Here is an 18,105-nt window from a genome sequence, read left to right on the forward strand (position 1 = left end):
TGCCGAAAATACAATTCCATCATGCCGGCAAGACTTCAGCCTTTTAGATTATTGGTGGAAAGGATCGAAACTAGAAAAAGTGACACTCCTCTAAACAGGTACTCCATACTGCAGCTATTCCAAAAAATTCCTGTTCTAAGATCAATAAAAAGTGCACAAATTGACCGTGTGGAAATCATAACAGATGCAAATCAGAAATTCGTACTGTTACACATCATGGACAAGAAGGTTGTGGAACTGGTCATGATGTGTGAGAGGCAGTTGTGGGATATGGGCTACCTAGTTTATGAAGTGGATAACGCTTTGGTGGGTGAAGCGCTTGAGAAATTAACAGAAGAAAACGTACAAGAGGAAAAATAAACCGGCCCCGTGGTTAACACCCCGGCACCTGCTTGTACAAGAGCAGAGGCTCAGAGGAGTGATGAAGCACAATCGAAAGAAGGTGATGAGGAAATGCCCTGCTCAAGCTTTGAGACAACCTGAAAGAAATCAAAATAACAGTCGAGAATCGCCAGGTGACATTGTCAACAGCTCCAATGAATGAGGTGCGAAATGCTCTTGAGGATGGGAGAAATAAATGGGCTTGGCTGGCAAAATCTTTAAATGGTCCGACGATGAATTAATGCCATGAGCAATCGACAAAGATGATAATAGCCTCTTGGAACACGAGAGACTTCTCTCACCTTCTGAACTCAACACCTGAAATCTTAGTAAAGGCCGATGTGATATGTCTCCAAGAAACGTGGCTCACTGATATACCATATGTTGAAAGCTTCGAAGTCGCCATAAATCCAGCCATTAGACAGAATAAAGGCCGTCCAATGTCAGGTCAATTAGTTCTCATTAAAAGAAACTCTGGTATGAGAATCAAATCAGTACTAAACTTATTGCCTTTTCTACAGATGGTAGATGGTTGGTGTTGAACCAGTTAACCAGACAGAGAAGAAGAAGCAAGCTATTCTTCTCCTAAATGTTTACTGGAATACAACGTCAAAAACACACCAAAAATTTGAAGACGACTTCCTAGATGCAATAGACAACATTCTAATTGATGAACCGGACGCCCCATTGATTGTGTGTGGAGACTTTAACATGAAATTAATAGAAATCGACCATTTAAAGGCGCCCACGAATTTTAAAGAAAGATACAAGTGCGATTGTTGGTTGGACGAAATGGCACACAGGAATCTGGTATTGCTGAACGGAACAACTAGAGGAGATATACCTGCGAAACCAACCTGGGAAAGAGGTGGGCAAACATCCATACTAGATCACATCTTTGTTTCGAACAGAGTAGTGCCAGAAATCGTTTCATTGAACGTGAACAAGTCAAACAAAAGTGACTTTAACATCGTGTCAATGGAATGGAAGATGAATAAACCAGTAAAGCTGAAGCAATGGAGTCAAGCTATATCGGTGGTTCCAGGTCGGAATAGATTACGTTTAAAGAATGCTGAAATAGTGGCAGTAACAGAATCTATTCACCAGTCTCAGGAGTTGGGTCGAAGTAACCCGATTGAATACCAGCAATTTCTAGAGATGTATAAAATCAATAAGAAGACCTCCCTGAATAGAGTTGGATACAAAAAACACCAATACGACCCTGAAATTGCGAGAAGAAAGAGAGAGTTAAGGAAGACCGTAAGAAGGATTGGCGCGACAAAATTGGGTGATTACAAGAGTCAGATGAAAAATGCAAAGAACCGATATAATAGTTGGTACAAACAGCATAGAGCAGTAATGGTGCAACGGGATGCCGAGCAAATGCTGATGGCCCTAAACAAAAGAAACTCCAGGGGCTTTTGGGCTATAATAAATGAAGCAATGAACTCCGAAAAGGCGATAATAGCAAATTTGGTAAATGAAAATGAGTGGGAAAGGCACTATGCAAAGTTATTTCAAAAAAGAAAAACCACCAGTACCACAAACTTTCAATGGAACCAGCCGTGGGAAATTGCAATAGACAAAGATGACATTCGCACAACGATCATAAAATGCAATGCCTCACGTGCTGCAGGGCTTGACGGTTTGTCAAATGTGGACCTAAAAGAGAATATTGAAGAGTGGACAGACTTCTGTGACTTCTTGTTTCGATTAATAATAAAAGAAGGTCGGATTCCATTGACATGGAAGTCTGGAATAATCGGACCCATCTTCAAGAAAGGAATCTGCACAGACCCTGCAAATTATCGGCCAATAGCCCTACTTGATGTTGTGGGAAAAGTGTTTGCATCGCAACTGCTTGCGCAACTGACCACATGGATTCGAAAAGAGAAGATCTATGATGACCGCCAGTCTGGGTTCGTGAAAGGTGTAGGCTGTGGCGTTAATTTGTTAATTTTGAACCTATTAAAAATTGACGCTATTAGATCTGGCCAAAAAATATACCTTGCCTTTATCAACATGGCGAATGCATTTGATGGGGTGGATAGAGAAACACTCTGGAACAACCTGATGGAGAGGGGGTGTAGCATGAGCCTTATCCAAGCCATTAAAGAGCTATATTCAGAGACATTCATACAAGTGTGTATGGATAACGAAGGAAACCTATCGAACCCCATTTCAACAAAGAGAGGCGTGAAACAAGGGTGCCCCCTAGGGGCAACACTATTTAACTTCTATATATCAGAAGTTGGGACCGCCCTAGAAAGTGTTGTGCCTTTTTCACCGCTGATAAACGGAACCCAGATAAATCATATCATGTATGCTGATGACATGGTGATCTTAGATCGTACACCAATTGGCCTCCAGCGAAAACTGACAGCACTAAGAACCTTCCTGGAAGATCTGGGATTGGAGATTAACGCGGCAAAATCAGAATTCCTGGTTCTTGAAAACAAAGGAGGAAGAAAATCCAACAAGTTCAGACAAGAGTGGTCGCTTGGGGAGAAAAAGTTGAACAAAGTTCCACATACAAGGTACCTGGGAACAATTATCAGTTCCAGTATCAATGATGAGCCGATGTCCAAAAAACTTTTAAACAGCTGCAAACAACTGACTTTGTAAGGTATCATAATCCAAAACAAATACGGAAAATTTTCATGCGAGCCAGTAAGAACATTTTACCAGAGCAAAGTCTCTCCAATTCTAACCTATGGAGCAGAGGACATGTTTGGGTGCGACCACAAAATAAGTCACGTTGCGAAGGCTTCTTCTGGAAAAAAGTGCTTCAGATTCCCCAAAGTATGCCGACAGCCTGTGTCATGTACGACGTAGGGATCTCCTCTCTTAATATGAGAATCACATGGAATAAATTAGCACTGTTCAGAAAAATATATGAAGAGGCAAATTTGGCACCTCTTAAAATGTTGGCAGAAGAGAGGACACAAATGAAATCAGCGCTAAATGAATGGAAACAACAATGTAAAGGGATCCTAAACCAACTAGGAACAGACGAGCGAACCCTATGGTACAATCCAAACTCAGTGAAAAGAAAATTGCTTGACTTCGATTGGATTGAAATCGAAGAGAGAAGATCAATCCATAAATCCATGCAAAATATTCCATATGAAGCCAAAAAACGCAATACACTCCCAAAATATCTGATGTTATCACCTTGTAAACGCTTAAAAAGGCTGTTCTTAAAGATCAGTTTGAATATCTTTGAAACCAAACAAATTTTAGGACATCGTCAGATGATCCCAGAAAGCAATGTAAAATGCAGATTCTGTGCAAAGGATGACGAAAATTTAAAACACCTGGTGTTGTCTTGTTCGGAACTTGGAGTTCAACGTGAGAACTGTTTGGGGAAGGTGATGAGCGCATTCCAGACGTACAACTCCGAAGAATGGTGGAAACACCTGTATATTGGGGAAAGCAAAACGCTGATGTTTGGCATGATGCGATTTTTGGAGCAAATTCAAATGAAACTAGAGACAAGCCCATATATTTGAATAGCGATGTATGAAAGTAAGAGAGAATGGAACCGCGATGATCCACGTAAAGGACATTAGAGTCATAGTCTATCCTAACAATGAGTAGAAGAATATGTTACAGGACAAGTGAAGTACCTATAAGGATTTAGATGAATAACTGAGTAATTTTAAAGGCTAAAATTTAGGTAAAAGGTGACAAGTTGCTTTGTCTTTTTTTTTTCTGACACTTTCAAAAAGTTTGTATAAACTAAATGAAATAAAAAAAATAAAAAAAGAGTGTAAGAAGCATTCATTGAGTGTTCATTAGTGAGAAATGTGTCATGAGCATTTTGAATATGAACCTTATATGTGGGTGTCACGGCTCGCTCGCTCCCGTTCCCGCCACTTGGGGGCATGTTTTGGGGTTTCTTCCCTACTGGACATTTCCTCCGAACCTTATGCTACAGTGTCCTGATGAATTGGGAGCGCTAAAACCTTATTTCCCAAATTACTTCCCTTCCGGATGCATTCCAGGTTTTTGGCAGCCAGCATGCTACTGCTACTTTAATCAAATGACTATGCTTCCCAGAATGCCTGGCTCACTGCCTCACCTCCTCCCTTGCAGGACAAGGCTGGGTGGAGGATAGGCAACACCTGTGGCTGCAGGTGCAGCAGGCGACACGCCTGAGGGGTCTGCTCGTTAAGCAGCTTTAAAAGCCTCAGTTTGCTTCAGTCCAGCGCTTGTCATTGTTGCAGCGTTCCTGTCGTGACTGGTCTCTTGTTCCTGGTTCCTAGTTTTTGTGCCCAGTTTCTAGTTAGTGTTTCTTGTTCCTTGTCCTGGAATTCGTATTTGTATGCTTAATTGATTTCTGCCTTCTGGAAATCCCTTTCCCCCTTTCTCTGTCTGCAGGCAGCCTTTCTCTGAGCTTTCCTTTTGCTGCAGCCCAATTGCCTGTGTTCACTGTTTCCTAGAAATTGTCCTTTGCTACTGCATTAATCTTTCCTTTACAGGTTTAGTTTCCTGCCTTTTCACCTTGGATGGGTGGGAAGGTTTCCCTTTTGATATCGTTTTGACTGCTCCTGATCCTTACCTTCTATTGGGATCCATGCCATGTTTTCCTTTACACTTTTGCATTTATTTCCTATTTTATTATTAGGTGTGGGAAGCTGTTGTAACTAGCTCCTGTGTGATTATCTTTTGTTTTCCACTCTGTACTATTCCTTCTTGCCTCTTGACTTGGGTTTAGGTATTTAGTTATCCTCACTCTTTGCCTTTACTGCCTTCTGGGTTCTTGTTTGATTTACAGGGTTGTGGGTTAGTACTGACTTTTGAGTGGTCTTTCCGGTCCTCGTGAATACGGACATCCAAGTGGTCTTTCCGGTCTTCGTGAGTACTGGCATTCATGTGGTCATTCCGGTCCTTGTGAGTACTGTTTCCAAATTCTTTATTCAGTACCGTCTAGAGTGTCAGCTCACAGATTCTGTCACTGCTTGCCCTCTACGTGGTCTTAGCGCTGTCAGTATCTGTAATAGCATAGTGGGTAAGGAGTTTGCCGACTTTCCTTTCAGTCATAAGGAGGTTCTAAGTGCTTACCCTACATTCCTTTTTCATATAGTTGTATACACGAGTCTCGGGTATTGAATGCACGTTGTTAGATTCAAGGTTGTTTACTGTGTATTTTGTGCACATTTCCCCTGCCATATCCATCGCCTTCTTCCTTTCCTGACAGTGGGGCATGTATTTAAATGTACTGTGTATAGATATGTTGTATATTGTGCATATGTTTATTACACACACACAGTTTTACTGGAAGGTATGAGCAGTGGACTGTCAATAAAAATACATGTTACATTGGTAAACCTCTCCTGTCCTGATAAATGAGAGTAGTCGCTCACTTCAGAGAGTTGCTGTTGACTCTCTTTTCTGATGCACAGTGACAGGTATATGCTTTTCCCTATCTCTATTCCTACCACAGTCCCTGCTGGGTTGGTCTTGGACACTCCCATGGGGGTGTAGGGACAGATCTGGAGACAGGGTTGATAAGAATCATGTCTAGTGTAGCTTTTTACTTTCTTTCCACTTTGACACATTGGGTACCTCAGAGCCATTTAGATGAACTACAAGTCCCTTCAGCTGCTTCTGATATTTTACAGAGTCTGCTCTCAGGTTACCCTGACAACTCTTTTCACAGGCACTCTTCTGACATATCATTCTCGTCTGTACCTTTCTAAATATACACCCTGGTTCCCATTGCACTCCCTGCTTCCCACTCCTTGTGTAGCTACACACCAATCTTGGTGCTACATCTCCTGCTTCTTGGTGTCACCCACCCACTGATCTGCCTCTTTTTACACTCTTTGCAGGAGTAGTCTCCTCTGTACTGCCCTTTTCGCACCTTTTCGTCCCCATCTTCATCCCGCCCTTTCCATCCTCTATGTGGGATTTCAGTGCTCAAAATTGATGAAATGTACTATGGTTAGCCTCCCCCTTCCATGTGAGGGGTGGTTTAGAGTGATGCGGGTGGGGCTGAGGGGCTGGAACCCCAGCCCAGTTTGAGCACGCCCATGTCCTAAAGAAAGCTAATCAAGTGCAACTGGGGGTACCCACAGGAGGGACTGAGTCCTGGCAATTTGCATAAAAGAAAAGAATATTTTTGGGAACATAAGAGTAACCATTGAATTTTATGTTTGAAATATATCTGTAACAGCGCTCTGGCAAAACAAACCCACTACAAAACATTAAAGGTGGTCTCTCCTCAAAATTTCAAACATATATTCCTTTGCGCACATACAACATGAAATATTACAATTAATGATCCTACATTACTGATGATTGCTTCCTATGGCGTATGTATTCTGTTAACATTAAATGATTCGGATACATCTTCATCAAATTTTATGTGCAACAAAATTGATTGTAAAACACAAATATTGGGAATGCAATATATTACATGACAAAAGCAACAGTGACTAGCAACAATATGTAGAATTGCAAAAAAATACTGAACAATATGACAATAAAGTAAAACATATTCATTCATCTAAACTGGCTAGCCCGAAATTAGTCACATAATTGTAAAAGTGTATCTGGCCATACAATGCTTGAAAAATATGACCAACCCCCCAAGTCAGGTCTGCAAGGTTTTCTGGCTGCAGTTTACTCCAGAAATCTGTGTCATGCGCAGTTAGAATAATGGGGGAAGGGCAGGAAGACACTCCCCTCCTCATAGAATTTTAAATCCTTTTCTGCGCAAATACTTGCTCATTCGCAGTAAAGAACTCAAGAAGCAGTGTGTACCTCTATCCAGGGAGTGGAGCAGAATTCTTTGATCTTATCATGAACGTCCTGCAGTGACTGCCCGCTGGTCAGATTGAGGAAATCAAACATGTAGTAGAAAGCAGCAAAGGCCTGGAAAGCAAGAAAGAAACAATAAACGATTGCTTGCATCATCTGACAAGTTTTCCTCAGGGAAAAACAATTCTCATTGAGGGATCAACAAATTGGCATCTCAGACACACTAACAGAGCGGCACAATATAGCAGGGGGTCTACAAGTTTTGATTCTCCAGATGTTTTGGACTGCAGCTTCTGTCAGCCATAGTAGTATAGTCAATGTTGAGAGATCATGGCAGTTGTAGTCAGAAATAACTGCAAAGCCACAGAATGCAGATCCCTGAGTGCAGTAGGAAAGTCCATGGCATGGATACAGCGGACGGTTCACTAATGAACAGCCAGACCTTCTTTATCCCAATGGTATAAAACGGACTTTTGATCAATGGCCACAGATAGGCTTCAATGCTATTTTGCTGATCTTGTTGAATCTGGACAACACAAGCTATTGCCCACTCTGCTGACATGCAGTAGCCACCTACCTACCTATGTCCCTATGCATGGTCCATCCCATTCCCTGTCTTTCTGAACAAAGCATTCTAACAGCATATCCAACACCTTGAGTTCATGTGATTGACTTCCTTGCCCAGGTGCGGCTTGCCCAGAATGGGTGAGGGGGCATCGACCCACTGGCCCTTGCGCCCATTATGGAGGACCCGAGGAGTCAGCCCCGTGAAACACTGAGGACTCGGTCTGCTTTTTTTCGAGCTGATGGAGCGCTGCTGGCCTGGCTGAGCTGTCAAAGGGAAACCATGTCCCCTTTGACAGCTCAGTTCCCCAGCTGCACATACTCAATGAGCCAGGCAAGGCTGGGGTGTTTTGCTTCCCCAGCCTTACATAACTCATTGGAAATTCTGGCTGGGGAACTGCATGTCTGTGTGTGCTAGGGGGCACTCCTGCACCTCCTTGCACATACAGACAGAGCAGGCTGCATTGGGGTGTTTCATCACCCACACTAAGGCCCCTGCATGCATGTGCAAGAACAAGAAAGCTCTTTGTTTGTCAAACGCAAATATTGCAAATACAACATATTAAATGACATAAACAATAGTGACTAGAAACAATAAATAGAATTACAAAATATACTGAACAATATGACAATAAAGTAAAACATATAACATTAATCTAAACTGACTAGCCTGAAATTAGTCACAGAATTGTAAAAAATTGATTGAATCTATCTGGCCATACAATGTTTGAAAAATGTGTTCAAACCACCAAGTAAGGTTTGCAAGGTATTCTGACTGCAGATTACTCCAGAAATCTGTGATATACCGTAATTAGATGAATGGGGGAAGGGCAGGAAGACTCTCCCATCCTCATGATATTTTAAAACCTTTTCTGCGCAAATACCTGCTCATTCGCAGTAAAGAACTCAAGAAGCAGTGCGTACCTCTAACCAAGGAGTAGAGCAGAATTCTTTGGTCTTGTTATGAACGTACTGCAGTGACTGCCCGCTGGTCAGATTGAGGAAATTAAACATGTAGTAGAAAGCGGCTTCCTGATTCCTGTTCATGCTAGCAGGGGCTGGAGCGCTGGGGAGGAAACTTGAGGACCGGGGCAGAAGGTACGTTTATGTTAATTTATTTAGTATTTAAATATGTATATTGATGCATGTATGCTTTTGTTCTTATCAGTGAGTGTATGATGATGGGTGCTGTTTGAATGAACGAGTGCTTGCTGTGTGAATGTGTGTGTGTGTGTGTGTGTGTTTGTATGTTTATTTATTATTGAAATATGTGTATGGATGCTTGTATGCTTGTGTTGTTATGCGTGAGTGTATGAAGATTGGTGCTCATGTGATGATCGAGTGTTTGCTATGTGAATAGTGTGTGAATGTGTGTGTGATTGTGCTGGCCCGTGGAGCTGATTTTGGCGACAAAAATGCCTTTGTAACACAAGCCCCCTCGCCAAAGGGAATACGGATGGTATTTCTTTACTGGATGTCTATAATAGATGTCCAGTAAAAATGGCCATGCCTCACCCCTGTGCCCCCCAGCGCCTCGCATACAGACAATCACATTCATCTTGTGCGTGTGAGGCACAGGGGCCCGGGGGACAAGCCTGGAATTCTTTACTTGGTACACCCAGTAAAGAATGCTATGTCAGCTGGGATTCCTAGAGTCTCATGCAATGTCATGCCTGATCACTAAGCCATCCAGCACCTCGAATGCACACATTATTGATTATCTGTGCATGTGAGGTGCTGGAGGGCTTAGGGGAAAGGCATGCCATTTATTAATGGTTATCTATGATAGATGCCCAGTAAGAATGCCATGCCTGGGCCACCCAGCACCTGACATGCACACAATTGATTGTGTGCCTGTGAGGTTCTTGGGGCACCAGGGGGCAAGCATGGCAGTTTATACTGGGCATTTATGCCAAGTAAAAAAATACCATGGCTGTACCATGGGACCCCAGTGTGTGACACACATCTAATCACATTCATAATTAATGTGATTATGTCTTAGTGTGAGGTGCTGGTGCTCCAGGAGGCAAGCATGGCATTTTTTACTGGGCATGGACGATAAAGCAAGCATGATGAGTGTGATTATGTAGCTAAACTCGCATTTTAGTGCAGTCAGTCTAGCCATTTCTTTTTGTGATATGACCTTTGTATTGGGCATCTTTGATAAAGCAATCATGATCTGTGGTATTATTCTTACTGTGGCATGACATTTTGTATTGGGCATCTTTGACGAAAACAAACCTGATATGTTTTATTATGTAGCTAGACTGGCATTTCAGTTCAGCCAGTTTAGCCATTTCCTATTGTGGTATGACATTTTGTATTGGGCATCTTTGGTAAAGCCAGAATGATAAGTTTTATTATGTAGCTAGACTGGCATTTCGGTGAAGCCACTTTGGACCTGTTTTCATACTGTGGCATGCATTTTTAATGGTAAAGCTTACGTGCGGATACTGCCTTTTATTGGCAGAACCATCATGGATATGTTTTCTTATAGTACCATTACTGGCATTATACAGAAAGCAAGCATGAGTATGTTATTATATGGGAATAGTAAGATATAATGGTGCGGCCATCAGGGAAATGTATGGGTATAGCCAGTGTGAACATGTTTTATACTGGCACATATTGTGGGCAAAGTTATCATGAAAATGTGTTGGAGAAATACTCCTGTGCACTGTTGAACCCTACAAACCAATTTCAAACTTTTTGGTGTTTTACCCAATTTTGTAAAATAGTTTGCTTTGATGAATCTAAGGGTGTCATCTCTTATTTCTCAGCAGTGGCCTCTACCCATGTGGCCATGGGACTACAGCCGTTACCTGATCCTCATCCTGGGGTGGCTATATGAGGGTGGATCACATGGAGGGAGGCAGGCTTCAGGAGGGTGTCATGACATCATCGGACGGGACATGGTATCCCCCTTTTTCTATTGAGGATACTCCCACCATTCACCTAGCCTTAATGGCATATTGTTTTACCGTCCCTCACCCACCTAGGAAAGGTACTGAAAAAACATTCACAGGATCTGTATATAAGTCCTTAAAATCTGACTTGCCTTTCAAGACTCCGTAAACCACCTTTTCAGACTCGCATACAAGTTATCAGAAACAGACTACCATTGCCATAAGAACGGAAATACTTTGACTTAAGAAGATGTGCCGAGTAATGAACACCACTGGAAGCCAAGAGCACACACTGTGCTCTAGTTGTTGCAAGAACAAGTCTGATGCCGGGAGATTTAAACTGACAAACCAGCAGACAGGAAGACGCTGGCTGGAGAATGCTACTTCTCTGTGATGATCGAGGGACCATGGGACTAGAGCGGTATCTGTGGAGCCAACTGGCTCACCGGGAAGGAAGAGGGGAGTGGACTGCAAGCAGGAGTATGCGGCAAGAACGCCAGAAGCACAAGTAAGGCTTCTGGTCTTTCACAGGTACTGGAAGGTAGGCTCCACATCACCAAAGCCCATAGAGATGCAGAACAGGGGAGAGGGAGCCCCAAGAGGAAGAGAAGTGGAGAAGCACAGGCAGTGAAAGGGAGCAGAATATCAAATGACTGCCACAGGCTTGCCGCAGTAACACCAACATACAGCAGCAAGAGCCGGTTAGTCCATCCACGGGAAGAGGGGACACCAGGGTGTGTTGGCAACCTTGCCTCAACCGAATAACCGTAAATGAAATACATAAGAGAATAAACAAGGGAACATTTCTTAAAGAGGCAGAACAGAATAAGAGACTTTCAAGTTTGTGAGTGTATGCAGTACACCTAGAAGAGAAGTTCTGACAGGATAGTATACCCGGCGGAGAAGGCAGAAAAAAGATAAGAGATTATCAACTTTGTTAGTGTGCACAGAGTCCACATGAGAAAAGCCCTGGCAGGACTGTATACCAAGCAGATGCAGTTACAAGTGTGTTCATATGGCAGGAGAGTATACCAGGCAGATACAACATGCAAGCTTGTTCATATAAGAAAGTCCTTGACAGGAAAGCATACCAGGCATCATCAGGTTGAACAGTGTGTAATATACAGTACTAGCAAAAAGTTGCGAAAATATATTAAATAGGAGAGAAAACCTGGCACTAGAATACCCCAAGTATCCCAACAAAATACAGACTAACAACCAAGCTGTTTGGTATACCAGTTGTGTTGTTGATTAAGAGATGCTTAAGGAACTGATATTCTAAAATAGAAAGCAGAGTGAAGAGAAATCCAGAGGAAGGGAACCACCCTCTGGAAGAAGGAACTCTATCCTTCTCGACCATTTTGTGTTAGAGTTACGCATTTCCTTTTTGAACATTTCTACACCATTAAAGGCCAAAGACATTTTCCATTTTTACCTTAGTGTTGAATTTTAGAATGTGAGAGCCAGAATAGTACTTTGGACACGGGACGGTTTTGCTTTGTTATGTTATGTTATCTGATTTTATAAAACACGGCGGTCTCCCGGAGGCATCGTGGCACTGATGGAGGATAAAGAACATGAAACATAATTGGAAAAGAAATGTTTTCACTTGACGATGGAACACAAAATGGTCTTTAGTGGAACATGTAGAAAATGGAAGATGGTTCCAAAGAATGGAAGCTGCAACAAAAAAAGCTTGGCCGACCCCCTCTAGTACTATAGAACGGAGGCACCTGGATGCATAGGGCATTCGCAGGATTGAGAGCTCTGGCAGGAACATAAGGGCGGAATTTCTCCCAGATGAATTCTGAATCATGAGCATAAAAAGCATGGTGGACAATGCAGAGGGTCTTACATTTGATTCTGCCAGTAAGAGGGGCCAGTGTAGGCCAAGTAGTATGGGAGAAATGTGAGCCTGATATGAAAAACCAGAGACCACTCTAGCGGCAGAATTCTAGAGAACTAGAACCGGTGGAGCAAATAAGCATGCTGTGCGAGATAAAGAGTTGCAATAGTCCATATGACCAAATATCAGGGAAAGTGATAACAGGCGCATGGAGATGGGAGGCTAAGAAGGAAAGGACCTTACATAGGACTTTGAGTTTAAAGTAACAAGTCTGACAGACTGCTAATTTGAGCCTCCATAGAGAGAGAGGACGTGATCTTAACGCGCAGGTCTTTCACACTGATCACAGTGGAGGGAAATGGAACAAGTGAGGGGGGCAAACGTCAACGGCCCAAAAGAGAGGAAACAGTAGGAGAGCCTACCATCAATACCTCAGTTTTTTCACCATTGAGCTTGAGTCATTTAAGGCACATCCAGTTAACCACGAAAAGGAGGAAGAGAAAGAGACTCAGAACAGTCTCTAAGAAAAGAGTGAAACCAAGGCAGGACCTGCCGGAGATGCCAGCCCCAGCTACGCAATCAAGTAGGATGGTATCAAACACTGCTGAAAGATTGAAAAGAATCAGAGCATTCACACCACCACTGTTGGTCAGCCTGACCAGGTTGTCGATCACCGAGGCAAACACTGACTCTGGGCCATGACCAGGCTGAAAACCAGATTTAATGGGGTCGAAGAAATACATATGTTAGAGAAAATAAGAAAGAATGGGGGTGGTAAGACCTTGCAGTCAGTTCATAGAAAATGGAAGCAGCGAAATAGGTTGATAACTAGCAGCAGAGGAAGCGATATGTGAAGGTTTTTTAAGCAGAGGGATCACCAGGACATGATTGAGCAGTGACATGATAGAACCAGATGTGATGCATTCTAAAGACTACTCACTAAATCCCTGCATAAAGTCTCCTCCCAGGTGGCCAGGGAAAGACAGACGCTTCCTGATCCTGACCTTGGGGGTGGTGTTCTGTGGGAGGATCACCTGGGAGCAGAAAAGGCCCAGAGGAATAAGTGGACTCCGTTGGATGAGACGCATATTTGTCTTCTTCTAGGGAGGATGTCTCCTTAATGCCAAAGTATGTAATGGCTTGTTGTAATACCCTCCTTTTCGTTCCGCAAGATACACGTAAAAATAGAGGTAAAAACAATCACAAACTCCTAGGCCTTGGGAGAAATGAAAATCCTTCCAAAACCTTGGAGACTTGTAAAGCTAAAAGCCTCCCTAACACCCAATGGCACAGTGAAAGGAAATCTGTGATTCACAACGGTTTAAAAGAACTGCCTTACCCTTTTCAATCAAGTCTGGTGACTAATCTTTTTTGTTTTTCCTTTAAAGAATACTTATTATAAGCAACAGACTTGGGTTTAAGGTAAAAATCAAACTCAAAAACCTAACTTTGCCATTAGGGACTTCAAGTCAGATAATTCCCTAGGTACTGGAGCAAAGAGGGGGCAAAAGAGCAATGTTGCAGGAGTAGTCAGATTGTTAATACAGATGACCCACACCTGAGGGAAACAGAGAGGCTTAAAAGGCCCCTCAAGTGCAGACCATAGAGAAGAGCAGAGGAAGCAAGAAGCAGCAGCCGAGTGGTTTGTGTAGGCAGCCAGGCAGAAGCTGGAGGAGAGGGAAGATTGCGGGACCAGTGTTCGACAAATATCAGCTGCCGTTCCCGAGAGGGTCTGTGTCTCTCGAATCCTGAAGTGCAGAGGTCATGTAGCAGGAAGTGTGCAAGAGGGAAGTTTGCCCTCTGGAGATCTGTTCTGCGGAGCCTGTGTAGTGGGAAGCAAAAGTGAGGGAAGCTTTCCCTCCCAGGAGGCTTTCTCCTGTGGCTAGCGTGCACCCGAGGGCCTCAAGGCTGACTCTGGTGGCTGGGTTGCACCAGAGGGCCTAAGGAGCAAAATGAGCTTGTGTTGCAGGTGGCACAGGCAAAGGTCGGACTAATGCGGACTAAGAGAAACAGTTTGCCAGGTTGTTGGAAGCCACAGAAGCAGAAGTCCTGCAAGCAGCAAGGAGATCGAAAGCGGTTGGTGGTGAACCCGAAGCGTTACACACCTGCTCACGAGTACAAAGGCAGGCATTCAGTGAGTAAACAGCAATCCTGTATGAGTGAAAGTAATTTTTTTGAATCCCGAACTATTGGAAAGCAGCAGAAGCAGCCCTCACGTATGAGTGAAAGTGGTCCTCAAAGTAATTGTGAATACCGAACTATTGAAAAGCAGCAAAAACATTACGTAATAAAGCCAAATGACTGTAACTTTAAATGTGTAAATCTGTGGAAAACCCACCAACACAATGGGGGCGATATTGTTAAGAATGAATATCTATAAGCATTGCTCAAGCCAAAAGAGACTAAAATCAACACAAATACAATCAAGCAGGTATTTGCGAAAGGCAGAAGAGGGCTAATGAAAGTTCCATAAGTTGTGCAACTTGTTGCCCATCCATTGTCCAACTTATGGTAAAAGCTGGGGTAAAATCACATTATCAAAGCCAAGTAATAAGCAGAGTGAGACCTTATCGCTGTCAATATTTGGTTATGTGTGCAGTGGGAAAACAAGAGTGGCAAAAAGGCTTCCCTTCTGAAAAAGGCTATTCAGAGGGGGAGGAGCATTATTTGTAGAAGAGCATTAGAGAGCACCACTGTGAATCTTGTTTTTCCTGCATAGTTGTTAAAGATTTTGAAACTGCAAACAGTCCAATACCGTGAAGCTGTTGTGAATCTTTTGTCAGTTGATCTTAACCACAAAAGCACTTGTTGTTGTGAAACGTTGTCCGGGTAGGCGAGTATACCCAGATGGCTTACCTTTGAAGGAGTAGTCCTGGCATGGTAGTAAACCAGGTAGAAGTTGAAGAAGTGCTACAAAGTGGTCCTGACAAAGGAAATGTATGTTGTTTGTGGTGCTGAAGGAAGAACTGTATAAAGTTGTTGCAAAGACAATTATTTTTGCTATTTATGAACTGAGAAACTATCCATTATCTAAGGAGGATAAATCATATACTTGTTCAAGGAAGAGGAAGAGCCGTCTATTTTCTTTTTTGAATCTCTGGAGTGTTGGAAGTTGCAAAGAACTGTGTCTGAACTTTGTTGAAAAACAGGATTTCCTTATTTTCTTTTCTTGAACTGTGAAGCAGAATCCAACTTAAATCTGGGTAAGGGGAATTCCCCCAGGTTATAAGGAGAGACTGTGGTTACATTACAAATTCAATCATTATTATTATTTTTTTTTAAATGCCATGCATTTTCTTGTTTATTTATTGTATGTATAAGTGTATGTATAAGTGTGAGGGACAGATGTCCTTTGTTAGAGTGTTTCCTTTAGTTTATTTTAGGCAGGGAAATCCTCATCAGGGTAGGGATAGAGAGGCGTTTATGCAACCTTCAAATATAATAAAATTACATTTGTTGAGAACCTTCACAAAGTTGTCTGCCTCACATTTCTGACCCATCACATGCGAAGGAACAATGCTTAATTTGTGTCGCTGATTGCCAGTAGGCAATACCGGCACTCTTTTTTGGCCTCTGGCACTCATTTTGGTCCTTCCTTGCCTAATAATTTAAAACTCTGTTGCCTGCCTGAGCACAGCAGAGCGCCACTGCCCGTAGTCATGCTCCTCTAGTGCACGGTCACCAGCTTTTTTTTCCCTTGCCTGGCCTGCAGTGTCGACGTACAGCCTGCAGGTCAGGTCACGGTGGTCACACGTCACTGATAATGTGTTTATGTATGTATGTATGTATGTATATCAACTTTTATAGCGCCGGCAGCCCGCAGGCATCAGGGCGCTTTAACAAGACAAACATAAAACTATCAAGATGACCTCCTGTGTCCAACTAAGTGAACTAAAACCAGTAGCTGGGATTTTAAAATTACCTGAAGAGGTGAGTCTTCAGGAGTTTTCTAAACTGTAAGTGATTACCTTCCAGTCTCATAGTCATAGGAAGGGTATTCCACAGCTGAGCTGAAAGCACTACAAAAGATCAGCCCATGCCTGACTTGAGTTTATAGTTGGGTACTATCAGTAGGTTCTTGCCTTCCGAGCGTAACTGTCTCTGCGGGGTATTGAGTACCAGGCTTTTCTTGAGGTAGCTAGGGGCTTTTCCAAAGAGGCATTTGTGCATGAGAGTCAAAGATTTAAACTTTATTCTCTCCTCCACCCTAAGCCAGTGAAGTGATCTTCTGGCCCTGGTGATATGATCCCTTCTCCTGAGATGCTTAACAAGCCTCACAGCATCATTCTGTATGACTTGGCAGCTAGCTAAGTCTTTAGCAGAAGCCCCAAAAAGAAGGGCATTGCCGTAGTCAAGCCTGGACAACACAATGGCCCTGGCGATAGTGGACATATTGTTTTCATTTGGGAATCGACTAATAGCCCTCATGTGTACTGTCCGTGACTGTACGTGCATGCCAGTCAGGTAGAGGGGCACGGGCTTAATGAGTCTGAAATCACAACTTGGTGCTGGCTGGTGCTCATGGGCAAGCAATGTGAGTGGCGCACAGTCAGCAGTAAGTTCAGGCAGGCCACCGTGGCGGACCCCGGCAAGTCTTTTTTTTTGCAGTCCGGTCCTTGAAGCAATCTGGACCCAGCAGTGGGACTAGTAGTCCTCCTCCTCTGTCCTCCAGTTCCCAATACTCGGCTGGGGCTCCTCTAGCCTAAGCCTAGTCTCAAAAGGAGAGCAACTGTAAGAGTAAATAAATGTGTGAAAAGGTGAAATTAGGTCTGATGATCGAATTGATCATCCCATGGCCACCCACATCCTCCCAGACTGGTGGTAAGTAGTAGTACTCCCCATTCAATCTCATGATCCCAATGAGATTCACTCTCACAATAACTTGTGCAGCTGGGGCCAGGCCTAGTAACAACCTGTAAATTGCTAGGCAGGCCCAGGCCAGATCCTCCCTTGTCGTGTTTGCAAGCAGGGTGTGGACAGCACATTGAAGTGATGGCATGCCTGGTCATTTTCTTAGTTTTTCATATTACTACTCTCCGGGGCTCTGGACTGGTAATCTGAATAAAATGCACAAAGAATATTTATCTAAGTGCTTTGTAATTATCATGTTGCTTGCTACAAATGTAATGTGTATGTGATTACTTTACAATAGGCGCCCGGCACCCTGTTTGCACCATACATATATTTGAATGTAAAATAATGTAATGTATGTATCCCACGCAGTAGCAACTTACATATTGGCATCACACAGGAACGTGGCACAGACAGTGTCAGTTATGTAAGCATTAATCATTTAAAAAAAAAAGGTAGCAGGCGCCCCTCTCTTGGAAGAACATGGCATAATAACCTGTTCTGTGGTTTTTCCCACTTTGAGAGTCTGCAGCCATCGCTTTTTGCTCACTGTACCTTCCACAGTCTTTGTCCCGTCCACATCGGAGGTCCAACACCGAAATGCTATGGCAATTCCCTTCTGAACAAGAGTACCTACTGCAACCCCATATATGTGTTTCAGCCTTGTTGGGCCTCATCAGTGAGGTGGAGCTGTGCTTCTCTGAGCACAGTGAGCAGGGGGTCCACGTGTGGGTTCCCCCAGGTAACTTAGGGTGGCCAATCCCAAGTTCCTTGAAACATTTTTAAAAC

The 18,105-nt window shown here is 43.2% G+C and overlaps 1 protein-coding gene across 1 annotated transcript in view; it reads right to left on the minus strand.

Annotated features, from left to right (window-relative positions):
* LOC138471920 (ectonucleoside triphosphate diphosphohydrolase 8-like) overlaps nucleotides 1-18,105 on the minus strand; it is a 349,536-nt gene that overhangs the window by 72,225 nt on the left and 259,206 nt on the right. The window contains exon 8 of the mRNA XM_069609793.1: nucleotides 7,153-7,263. Coding sequence (XP_069465894.1) covers nucleotides 7,153-7,263 — 111 coding nt within the window. The remainder of the gene's footprint in view (nucleotides 1-7,152; nucleotides 7,264-18,105) is intronic.

The sequence above is a fragment of the Ambystoma mexicanum genome, chromosome 8 (genome assembly GCF_040938575.1).
Source record: "Ambystoma mexicanum isolate Mex_15411 chromosome 8, UKY_AmexF1_1, whole genome shotgun sequence".
NCBI lineage: Eukaryota > Metazoa > Chordata > Amphibia > Caudata > Ambystomatidae > Ambystoma > Ambystoma mexicanum.